The sequence below is a fragment of the Plutella xylostella genome, chromosome 9, assembly GCF_932276165.1.
Source record: "Plutella xylostella chromosome 9, ilPluXylo3.1, whole genome shotgun sequence".
NCBI classification, from domain to species: Eukaryota; Metazoa; Arthropoda; class Insecta; order Lepidoptera; family Plutellidae; genus Plutella; species Plutella xylostella.
This window is the reverse complement of record NC_063989.1, coordinates 11,490,063-11,503,615: the sequence shown is the minus strand read 5'-3', so window position 1 is coordinate 11,503,615 and position 13,553 is coordinate 11,490,063. Positions and strand designations below refer to the sequence as shown.

Below are 13,553 nucleotides of genomic sequence, written 5' to 3'. Positions count from 1 at the left end.
AAGTCAATTACGACAATCTCGCGACTGACATTTCCACTATAGACTGGGAGGACTTGTATAGTCACACAGATGCCGCTCTTGCTGAAAATGTGTTAACTGAAAAATTAAACTTACTAATTGAAAAACATACTTCACACACCGAGATTAAAAACTCCAAGTTCATCAGACAACCGTGGATAACAAATGGCTTACTTAAATGCATCAAAAAAAGAAATGAGCTTCACTCCAAAGCAAGAAAAAAATCAAGTAACGATGAAATTAAAACTAAATATAAAATGTATAGGAATTTTTGCAACAACTTACTTCAAAACCTTAAGAATGCATATGACGAGAAATTGCTTCAACAGTGTAAGGGAGATAGTAAGAAAACATGGAAGGCAATAAAATCGATCTGCCATCTTAAACGTTCTAATATGCCCAATACAAACCTACTCAACATATGTGACAATCAACAAGATTCGCTTAACAAAGTAAATTCTTATTTTTCAACTATTGGCCAAGATTTAGCAGACAAAATATTAAAAATTAATAACATTACAGAACATGAGCTCGCCAATAATATTAACATCAAATCTTCTTCAACCAAATCGTTTTTCTTAGGTCCCACTGATCATGTCGAAGTTGAAAAGATCATAAGTAACCTGAAACATAACTCTGCTCCTGGATGGGATAATGTATCTAATAGGTTGCTTAAGACTTGTTCATGCTATTTGTCTAGACCAATAGCTTTCATAATAAACCTCAGTCTCTCTTCTGGTGTGGTGCCTGCTAATTTAAAGATGGCCAACGTATGCCCAATATATAAGTCTGGCGACAAGAATGATGTGACCAATTATAGGCCGATTTCTCTACTTACATCCTTGTCTAAGATCCTCGAGAAAGTCGTTAACAACCAGTTGCTGAAGTTTCTAGAAAAAGAATCACTCCTACATGATCACCAATTTGGGTTCCGCCGAGGAAGGTCAACGGAAGACGCTGTAGCCAACCTAGTAGATCATGTCGCTAAGAAATTGGACTCAGGTGAAAGGTGCGTTGGCGTCTTCCTTGACCTCGCCAAGGCATTCGACACTGTGTCTCGACCAATTCTACTAAAAAAAATGGCATCCTATGGAATTCAAGGTTTAGCACTGGACTGGTTCAGATCATACCTCTCGGATAGGAAGCAAAGAATCGGCATAAATAACACCTTCAGCGAACTTAAAACGATAGGTTTTGGAGTACCACAGGGCAGTGTGCTAGGTCCAACTCTTTTCCTCCTCTACATCAACGACCTCAACCAAATCAGTCTCCCAAATGCTACAACATTTTCATTTGCTGACGACACGGCTGTTATATTTCATGGGCACTCATGGGAAGATGTCGTTGCCTTAACTGAATTGGGTATGCGACGGATTGCAACTTGGCTTCAGTGTAACCTGCTGACACTCAATGCTACCAAGACCAAATACCTAGCTTTTCACATAACAGAGCGGACAGCCCCTACTAAAACTATAAATATTAAAATCCACCAATGTAGCCGCGACAGAGCCGGTTCGCCTTGCAATTGCCCTCAACTAGAAAGAGTCTCCTACTTAAAATACCTGGGTGTGGTGCTGGATGATAGACTCGTCTGGGACAAACAAATTGAGGCAGTGCGAGGACGGATACGAAAACTTACCTTCTGCTTCAAGCAACTTAAAATGATAGCTAACAAAGACCTTATCCGGCTTACGTATACTGCTTTAGTCCAATCTATCTTAACGTATTGCATAGTAGTGTGGGGCGGTGCTGGAGTTAGTTACATGGTAGCTGCTGAACGTGCTCAACGTTTCGTTCTGAAGGTGGCATATAGGAAGCCTTTTAGATATCCGACCGAGCATCTGTACCATGACTGTGAAGTGCTCAATGTCAGGCAGCTATACATTTTGTCGACTGTCCTAAGGTACCATAGAAATGCTCTATTTACATTAAATGTTTTGTCAAGAAGGAAAAGACAAAATGTATGGCTGGTGCCTCACACGCGCACAGCTTTTGCTAGGCGTGCACCATGCATCCGAGGACCATTCCTCTATAGTATTGCAGATATAAAACTAAAAATTTTGACTTGCACCAGATACACTTGCAAGAAAAAACTGAAAAAGTGGTTATTAGGACTTAATTATTTTCAAACTGAACGAATTCTTGTTCCTCTAAAGTGAATCTTTCAATTCATTATCCCCACGCACAGTAATAAACACACCCTCAAACTCAAACTTACATTACATATACTTTACATGCACTAACATATTCAAACTCTTCTCACATACTCACACTCACGCACTCTCTGTAACTCGCACACACATATACACTCACACACACACACACACACACACACACACACACACACACACACACACACACACACACACACACACACACACACACACACACACACACACACACACACACAACCCATACACAAACATCAAATAATAACTATAAATTAAGATGATAAGATACAAAAACTATGTACAACTCTAAGTTAACTACAGTATTGCTTATTTATTTCTTTGATAAGTCTCACTTATACCTTATTTAACTCTGTTACAATGTATTAAGAACGAAAGAGACTGGCGCCCCCAACACAGGGTATCCTAGTGGGGGAGCTAGGGATCTTAGTTTTACTAACTTGTACTCTTTTTCGAATCTAATAAAGAAATTTATTATTTATTATTATTATTATTAAGTAGTGAAAAGTTTATTTGTCGTTTTGTCTGAAATATTTTGTTTGGTGATGGATAAATATGAGGGTTCTAAGTTTGACGTGTACTATGTGTTTATACCTATACATATATATACGTACGGATTCTTAAAAATATTGGTCGCCGACACAAACTTTCATTGTTTCCAGACGAGGCAGAGTCACAAGGAAAATAATTATACATAAATAGTTATTATGTCTCAACACATTAATTGAATAGGATAGGAAGACCTACCTGCCTAGCCTCCAATATGTATACTTACATCGCAGTTGAGTATTTGGTGGTAATTCCAAGTATTCGGTGTGGGTTCTAGGAGTCACGACCCGTATTTAATCCGTATTGAACATAATCCAGATAACCCACAAAATAATTTCTAACCTTGCGGTCCACGAAATTGATACCATGTTTATTCATAGTATAGGTAGGTAAATAGGAGGAGAGGAATAGATAATTTAAAATTAAATATAATAATTGTTCTTATTCAAACATAACTTTATACTCTTCATAAAATTTATTTACTCAGCGCGACTCTTTCTAAACGTGACTTTTTACCTACTATGGAGAGTAGACTTACCTATTTTCACGAATTTCAGAGAAACGATTAGTCTTTCAGCTCAATATACCATTTTGAAACACCCTGCACTTCACCCTGTGCTACTGACTTCAACAAACGACAAAGCTCCCTTTTCCGAACGGAGAGTAGTTTGTAAATAAATTACGTTCATCAGAAAATTTTATATTTATACAATCTTCTTCTTATCGTGTCGACGACAAACCAACAAAGTCGCTAAATAATACATGCCCAGAACTGGGCCACTGATACTGCACCGCTAGTAGCGGTCATGAGCTCTTCCCGCGTACAGGTGTAGGGACACGCGGGGCATGAAGTGAGGTGCACCATAGTTTGTGGCGCTTCACACAAGCAGTTCAAATTTTGTGCATCCGTGAATCCCCACCTAGCCATATTATCCTTACTACGACCGACCTGTGTTCGAAATCGGTTTAAAGACTTCCAATGAACGAATAAATGAATTTATACAATGAACAAAATCCGTAAAATTTTGTACGAAAGGTTACAAAACTAGATGCAAATTGCTGTTGGTTTAGAACATTAATTCCATAACCTAAATTGTTAACACTTTAGAAAAAGTACGTTGTAAGTAAGTTAATAAGTAAGTATGCCAGTTTAGAATAAGCCTTAATTTTACATGTAGTGTAAGTACACCTATAATTATCAGTGCATTTAGTTTTAAGTCTAGTTTTAAAACAGCGATTGTATAATGTAACTGATGTTGCTGAACTTAATAAATAAAATAAAATAAAAGCATTTTGACTTTAACTTTACTACTGGCAGGCTACAACTAAAGTGTCTCTTCCTCCACAGACCAGCCCGTGTCGTGGGCGCTGCTGGCCCCCTCGGTGAGCCCCTACGCCGGGCCCGCCAGCGCCACCAACCCAAGACTCAGACTGTACAAGTTTGACACCAACACTGGGAAGGTAATATTCATTTGACTGACATAATATATTATCACCAGCGCCTTCATAATTCTATAATTCTACCATCGCCCTTCCTCATCAAACCGCTAACAGCTACATGTCTAAGGTTTTCGGTCATGCGCACTGGCGACCTTCTATTCCACGCTTGCCAGTTATTAGTCTCCGCATCACAACCAATATGTGGGTGAACCCCCTGCCAACTGGTTAAATTTTGAGTAGCAGACAACCATAATGTTGACACGTGACGCTACTGTTTTGGTCTACAGTGGGGTTACCTCCACCGAACATTAGGTACCAATTATTAAATCAGCAGCGCTCGCTTGTCTGTGTTACTTGTATGGATCTGAGAGATGTTTGACAGGTGAGCGACGCTGCTTATGGATCGTTAATTTCTAATTGTATCGGTGGTGGTACGGTAGCTGTACCCTGTTCCTACCTGTACTAACCCCCACCTTTATTCCAGGTGCTAGACTACACCCAGTACTCCCTAGACCTCACAGCGGCGAACCGCGCCGGCACCGCCGAGTGGGTGACCGAGTACAACATGACGACGCACTACGCGCTGCCCGACATCTCCCCCGCCTCGCTGCACGCGCTGGCCGACCGCCTGCGGTATGCGCCGCACGAGACCATGACGTTTAATAAGTAAGTCACTGTATATAACACCATACTAACAGTCGCAAGACATAGGTACCTACTAACAGTCACAGGGCACACCTACTGCCAATTGACCTAACCACCACCAACACATTACTATATAAGTCTTCATCCGGGTCGAAGGACCATAAAAAGGTTCGGTAGCCTTATACGCTGGTATACGCCGCACGAGACTATGGTATTCAGTAAGTACATAAGTATATATGATCACTTGTAAACAGTCCTAGGATATATCTACTGCCAATTTACCATATGCAAGCATTCATTCATTGCACGGAGACCCGTACCCCAGCAGTGTGGACGTGATGGGTCGTGATGATGATGATGTGATGATAAGCAAGCAAGCAGGTTTATATTGCTTATCTGTCCAACATTTATTTACCCGATCTATTTAAGTTATTGCTTAGTAATTTAGTGATTCTAAACGTTGGTTACGATACACTCACGGGCAATGAAAAGGTTCCACTGAGAAAAGCACTAATTTACTCATAAACGGAAAAAAGCTAGCTTACTGACCCCTCCTGCAACATTGATGTACATTTAACAGAGCATTAGGATATTACCAACTATAAACGGTAATAATATTTTGTTCATAACTTAAATTAAATGTTTGAAAAAAATTGAGTTGTTTGGTATCGGCATTTTGTGAGTAGTACTTTTTCATTGCCCGTGAGTGTAGCAGGTATTTGGGTGTGGTAGCGTTTCAAAAGGGTGCGGGGAAAAAGCCTCCTCGAATGACTTGTTATCACATGAACCTTATAACATATCAGCAGAATCCTAGGCAATCAGCCGAGCTCTTATTTGGAGCTATAGTGACATCGACGACACGAGAAAAAGCGTTTCCAGAGCGCGGTATTATCAACCTGCATTACTCATTGAAAACTGTGTTCTCTTAGATTCTGATGTTTTATCGTCGCCACTTATATAAGTGGACCTATGAATCGCTGAGTTGGGATCCATATCCATACCTGATATTTATAATGGACACACGAGCTATGACGTTTTGCAATTTCGTTCCCGACTGTCCACTCACGGTAGCTCGCCGGACGTACAGTGAATGCTTCACTGAGTCGGTATTCGATGTATTGAGAGTCCCTCTGAGCATGTCGCATCGCGCTGTGAAATATTTCAGCAGCTATAATGTACAAAAATGTCGAGTGAGGTATTTATCACGATATCGAAAAAGTACAGTCAACAAAAAATATATTGGGCCACCCAGCGCAAACAGACTCATAGTTGGAAGATATATAAATCAAAAAATATTTTTTAATTAAGTAGGTAGGTACCATAGGTAATTTTTTAAAACAAAAAAATGTTTACGCTGGATTGGTCTTGGAACTCCTCTATCGCTGACTGTACGTTAAATTACGTTTAATGATTCTAATATTAAATAATACCTCTATATTTAAGTAACTAACAGAGCGCAAATACGTACTTGGCTGATTTGTTCAAATACAGATTACGAGTCAATAAACACGAATATTTTTTATCTGAATATTGGGGTGTTAGGTTGCTAGGTATATAGTTACACATTAGGGAAAATCGACATAATAATAATATTTCATGAAACAAAATTCAGCTTCAAAACGCTGGCTATGAAGTATCTGTTCTCTTGTAAGCTCCTCTTATTCTACATTGTTCGGCCGGACAATAGGCAACAAATTAATTCAGTTCCGAAATTCGACAATACCAAAATGTATAATTTTCAATAATGTTTACTTCTCCAATTAGGTAGGAAGTCTGTAAACGCTTTCAGTATAGCTAATTAAACTTCACTGAAGTCCATTGTTGTAACATTTGCACGAGTCTGACTCAATTAGAGAAGCTGGTCGCTATTGAAAATTTTAAGCCGTAGCTATTACATAGACTACGCACTATACAACTACACAGTACATAACTACACCGTATTTTTCAAATAAAAACAAAATAACATAGAGAGATGACCTATGAGCCTAATAAAGTTTGTTTAAATACCTAATTAATTTTTTTTTTTTTTTTTATTGAGTTATAAAATATATTTATTCATGCAAGACCAAATTAAAATTAACAATTCCATATAAAAAAATCCACCACAGGTTTCGTCATTAAAATATAAAATTACATAATTTCATCCGCGACATGCTTCGTCCATTTAAAAAATAAAGAAGTCAGCAAACATCCTTCGTCAAGTTAAATAATTAAAATAGCCCGCCCCAGGACGCACCCGACCCAAAGGTTCCCATGACGCTGGCAGCATTGCCACGCTGCACTGCGAGGGAGATATTCACATCGGTTTAAATAATTATTCGAGAATTTCGGGATCCATTTTAGTTTTCATGACTATCGTTTTAGTTTTCATAAATTTAGTACGATAGAGTATGTATACAGTACCTAACAACAGAGGAAAGCAAAGTGCCGTCTCTGAGCCGGCTCAATTAATAATAATGATATCATTATGGTACGTATGAGTACCTATATTCCGTTTACAGGATAAAACTAGCAGTTAACTGCTCTTAGAAGTAGGTAATTAGAGATAATCAGCTTTTATTTCTTATTTCAATTATAAACATGTCCTATCACGACGGCTGGATGGCACAATGGTTAGTGAACCTGACCCTAGGGTCCGGGTTCGACCACCGGCCGCGAGCCAGGAATATACAGGGTGTTGCAAAAAGGGCCGAAACCAGCATGTGCAGCATGGTATATCTAAGCCCGAAACTAAAATCAGAAATTCAAAATTCGCGAAAAAAAAAATCTCCATAGGAAAAGTCACGTGACCAACTAAGTTTCTATGGAAAATGAATCATTTTTTTTCGCGAATTTTGAAATTGTGACTATTTGTGACTACAGTTTCCTTTTTGCAACAATCTGTATTGTGATAGACGAAAACACCAAGGAAATCATAACGTTCATTCTATCGCTATAGAATTGTTGACCTCTCAAACACCTCCCGTCCCCAGATCTTATCAATTCTTCCATCTCTTTCTCATTCTTCTTCGTTCCATATACCTTTTGAGGCCAGCCGAAAACGACTGTGGCCTTATTGGCACAGCACTTGCTGAGCTGGTGCCTTTTTGAGCCTTTTGACAACATCCTTTGTTTGGTTTGTTTATCTTGTATTGTATTATTGTCGGTATCTTGTTGTTGTTTTATATGATTTTCAGTATTTTTTGTTGTATTTTGTTGTTGTAAAATAAATGTTTCTTTCTTTCTGACTTCCCGCTTGTCCGCAGGTACCTACGAGCGTTCCACTCGGGCTCGAGCGAGGCGTGCGACGGGGCGTGTGCCCACCAGCACTACTGCGCCATCACTTGCCTGGAGCACCTGTCCTACCGGCAGTGCGTGGAGGCCGCCGCCAGCGCGCTCGCCGCCGCCGGCGATTCCGCTCCGCTCGTCGCTCCTCTCAACAACATAGTGCTAACCCTTATCGTCCTGCTGGCAATTTGCTTGGAAAAATATTTGCACTGTGTAATGCATTAATGCTGCCGGTACAGTGGTTCTACGGTGGAGTGTCGTGGGACGTTCCCGTGCGGGCGGGATAATTGGGAAAGTTTAACCTAATTTGTGAGTTGTTAGTTTTGTTTTAGTCGTGCTATTTATAGTCCAAAAGGAAGGGGCTTGAAACAACTAATGGCTAATGGAGATGAGAAAATTTAACAACAATGCAAAGTAGGATTTGAAATGATTTTGTTAGATTAAATCTCACATGGACAAATAATATGACATTCTTAAATTTCAAATATCCTCTTAGGTACGAGTACTTATTTAGTTTTTTTTCTGTGGGTTAAACGAACTCTCACTACAGAACTTATGCGCTGTGCTAAATGGTGAGTTAAGTTATTTGTTGTTTTATAATTTTAAAAGTGTGATAGTTAACAATGCCAGTACCAAAGTTCGTTCTAGTCTAATAGAAAGTTAAATGGATACAGTATTATTCGATGTTATATTTACTACTTATAGTTTTTTGAAAGCTGGTTGGTTGGGAAAAGTAGCATTTATTGTTTAACTTAAGGCCTAATAAGAAATGCATAAATAATTATTACTAATTTTATTTCCATGAATACTTGATATCATCAACATTGGAATTTGAGCTATTCTGTAATAAATTGCGGTTCAATCTATGACAAAATTGACAAACATCAAAATGGCGATAAATTATGCAGCCCCTAGCTAGCCGGATCGCGAATTATCGATAGATACATTGCAAATTGACTTAGTTGATGTGTTTTGGAAATTTTGGATGTATGCATTTTATTAATTTTTTTATGAAATTTTAATGTAGGCTTCTAAGAAAATCATCAATAATGCTGTTAATTTCTTACAAAAATACCTACCTAAATATCTATAAATAAATGTATGCGTGTTTTGAAACTATACAAGGCCAGAACGCACCCATAGTGTACTAGCACTGTATAGTTTCAAGTGAAAAAAAATATTATTTGACTTGAAAATATACACGATTTGTGCGTACTAATCGCGTATACTTTCAAGTTGGGAATTACTGAATCGTTCTTGAAAATATACATTGCTATTACGCACATTGCTTTATTCGCGTACTTGTCGCATATAATTTGTACCTACATGCTGATTCTGATTTGCTTAACTATTTCGGTAAATGTACATGACTACAATTTACTTTATCTGCCTGTCATACTTATAGAATGTTAATAAATAAAGATGAACAAGCTCTAATTTGATTGATAAATTGATATTTATAGCAATCATACTTGCAAGTTACTAACTTATATCTTTTATTATTTAAATGAATTAATAGTAATACACTCACGAGCAATGAAAAAGTTCCAGTGACGATAGCTCGTCGGCAATATTAAAATACATTTAACAGCGCATCAAAATATTATTATAACCGACTAAAAACGTACATTTTGACCAATTTTAAATTATTATTTTTTTTAAATTGGGGTAATTTGGTGTTGACTTTTTGCTACTTGGACTTATTTATTGCTCGTGATTGTAGTAGGTATTACCCTATTACAAACCTATTTTTATCAAGTTTTGAATTCACCGTAATTGTCTTTTATGAATTGTTCTACACCCTCTTCTCTTTTAATATTTACAACAGTTCTACAGTTTAATTTATATCAATTTACTTTTTAACTGTACGATGTAAACAAAAAACGCGTTAAGAAAACAATGCCAAGTGCGGAATAATGATGCAATGTTTAGAAAGCAATAGACTAATTACTATTTCGCATGAAAGAAAGAGAGAGCAACAATTCAAAAGGGCTACCTGGTAACTAATCATGTATAGTTTCAAGTGCTCGCATTGCCGCTTGGCACTTGAAAATATACACGATTAGTACGCAGTGGTAACTGCTACAGTATATTTTCAAGCCATAATTTTGACCCAACTTACTTGAAAATATACGCGATTAGTGCGTAATGGCCTTGTATACTTTCAAGTAAATAATGGCACCATTTTAATTTGAAAATATACGCGAGCAGTCCCAACCTCTGCGTTCTGGGCCTTGTATAGTTTCAAAACACGCATAAATGTATACATTTTAAATACATACTTTAGTAACTAAAAAAATATTTTATTCTTAACAGGCTACTGTAAAAATATAATTGTAATAGGTAATAATAGGTATTTGGTGAAACGTCTAGTAAATAAGAAGTGTGTAACACTGAGAAATTAACAAGATTCTCCGTTCAGTCATTCGCCCTCTGTTGGACATACGCCCACTATTGGACATAGGCCTCTCCTAAAGCCTCTTTGACAGCTCGGTGATAATGGTTTTGTAAAAAGCGTCGTAGGCTGATGATTTATACATACATGTAGGCATTGAGGCTTATGAGGTGCAAGTATGAGCCTACGATGAATTCCTTTACAGATCACCTAGGTAATAATTACTTAGATAAATGTGGAATAAACATGTTCTACAAACCTACGTTCATGGGTAAAAGCTTGCCAATGTGTTTTTTTATGATGAACCTCTTACTGAAAAAATAACCTATGTATGTAATTAATTAACCAAAAAATTTACAGAGATAGGTTATAATTCTATATGTTTTCGTGAGTTTCCTAAGTACGTAGTACAATAGTTGTTAAATTAATTACATGTTGTTTTATTTAGATTACAATAGTTACTACCACTTTTACAAAACCTTGTGTATTAACTCTCCTGTCAATAGTTACTATAGATAAACTTTAAGTAAAAGACGAATTTCTACTGTAAATATGATTATTAGAAGTAACTTGTACATGAGGAACAATTAGCATTTAAGACAAAGCTTTTGTTTGCCATAAAATAATTGATGTTATCTAAAATTAACTCTACATATGGATAGTTAGGACTTAATGCAGTCAAAAGTGGTTTTAACCGCTTATGACTTTTGACTGTAACATAATGCATCAGGCTAGACGTGAAGATATGATTCTAAACAAAAGATTTTGTTTTAATGAGATATAATTTATCTTACTAACTAAATTATTACTTAGTTAAGTGGTACCTAGCTAGTTAAGTCATAAAAGTATGTAATTTCCTTTTTTATAGAATAGTTGTAAAAACTAAACTCGGCTTTATCCATACATTTTCAATAAAAAATTGTATTCGAAAATATATATTTTATTTTATTCTTTGTCAAAACCTTATACCACATAGAACATTGTGCATCTACAAAGTAAGACTTAGTGGCGGTGGCGCGCTCCTGACTCCATGACTGGCTCCTCCTTTCACCTGGTATGTACGGGGTAGCCAGAAGTGGTTGTGAAAATCTACAGGATGTTTTTTAAGTGATACTACCAACAAATTGACCACTTGATCTACTGGTCAAACTTAACAAAACCCATCAAATGATGATGGGCACAAATATATGGAAGCTGGGACCAGCACCAATAGAAATGAGTGATACGTCGTTGAAAAGGTATTTTTTTAGCAGAATATGAATAACGGAAGCGCTAGTCTTGATCTACTGTCCAATTAGAATAATCGTACCTTGAAAGTTTTTATATTTTATTTCTGTAATTTTAATGTTTTTGTTAGTTTTTCACATTCATTTTTAATTTTTATAACAAAATGATCATATTTCATATAATATTATATTTGTTTATTATCTCAGTAAATAAAACCAGTTGAAAGTATTTTTTCCAATTTCAATAATACGTGTTTACGTGTATTACGCCCTAACTGTCATCAGAAGAGAGAGTGCAATGCCATAGAAAAATACTTCCTTCCGACGAATATATTTCAAAATGGACCACATATACGGATTTGTCGTCATAATACTTTTTTGCTCACTTGAAAAGAGCTATCCAACGATGTATGTCTCGTCTTTATTGAACATAGGTCCCAAAACGCCCATTGTCATTTATGAAATAATTTAATGTAGTTACGAGTACGATGCTTAACCACAGTGAAAACATAAATATAGATCTTATAGCCAAAAGGCATTCAGATATTCTTTTATTCCTGGCCCTTAAAAGTTAGGTTTTGTTGATAATACGGCTAACAGTCTCTACCCACAAAAAATTGGAATGAATCCTCAACTCTGAGTAAACTGTCACCGGATACACAATGATACAGAATGACCAAAGTAAGATAAAAAACTAACGTTCGTTTATTTACTTTTACGTAAAAATCTATACAATATGAAACAAAAGTCTTCTGTACAGTTACCAGTTTTACGAATAACAAATATTGGAAAACTTCCACGTCCAAAATGACACTTTTTTGCAGCGGGAACACATCCTGTTTGAAATACACACCACAGGTTACTGTTCTATTTTTAACCGACTACGAAAAATGGAGGAGGATCTCAATTCGTCTGTACCTATGTATTTTTGTTCTAAGCTACCAAGTCAATCTATTTTTAAGATAGTTTTTTATGTGAATTCCCTACCACTATTGTGCAAACAAGTATATCTACTACCCAAGCTAGCCGATGTACTTGATAATATTCGTGAAGTATCATGTTGTATGCATAATCAAGTGGTGTCTCTTTATGCAAATTTATGTAGAGTACTGAAGTCGATACATGAGCCGCTCTCGAGAGTCGAGACTCTACGGAGATATACCGTATACACGGCGAGACTTTCGTACGTGCACAGCACATCTGAATAATAGTCACACAACTCGTCATTCTGAACATCTTTTCTCTGTGACTAATTGATTAACAGTCAATCGGCCATATAGTATACATTTATGGATCTAACCTTGTTTTGAACTTTAGCCCCTTGAGAAAACCAATGAATGATTTGAGTCAGATGTAAGGGTTAAAATCTCTAAACTAAAAACATTTTTTTTGTGAGTTTCCCAAGGACACATAGTTTAAAAGTTATTCAGAGTGAAGAGTTGTTTGACGTGTTTTATTTCATGGCATTCATGGTTTCTGTATTAGGGTCAGGGTGGTCTCGCTTGTAGAGTAATATTATTACTGTATTGGTCAGGTTTCTTTGATCCTAACTATACATTGTACACAACCTAACATAAGGTCTTAAGGTAAGTCTTACAATTCCTACAAGAAATTCCCAGGTATTATACCTATGGATTTCTAATAACTTTACCTATGTAATTATTTTCTAATAAGTGGAACATCAATTTATTGCGATTTTTTCTTGTGAGCTGATTCTTGACGTCTCGTATCTCACTGCCGAATTTTCGGAGCCATGTTTTTCTTATTTATGCAAAATGGAAGCAGAATTTCGTAGCACATATTAGCAGAACAATTCGGCCGAGG

General features: G+C 36.8%; 1 protein-coding gene across 1 annotated transcript in view; it reads left to right on the top strand.

The window, feature by feature from the left end:
* LOC105392130 (acid sphingomyelinase-like phosphodiesterase 3a) overlaps positions 1-9,193 on the top strand; it is a 35,948-nt gene extending 26,755 nt beyond the window's left edge. The window contains exons 7-9 of the mRNA XM_048622968.1: positions 4,105-4,217; positions 4,681-4,862; positions 8,087-9,193. Coding sequence (XP_048478925.1) covers positions 4,105-4,217; positions 4,681-4,862; positions 8,087-8,333 — 542 coding nt within the window. The 3' untranslated portion in view covers positions 8,334-9,193. The remainder of the gene's footprint in view (positions 1-4,104; positions 4,218-4,680; positions 4,863-8,086) is intronic.
* The last annotated feature ends 4,360 nt before the right edge of the window (positions 9,194-13,553 follow it).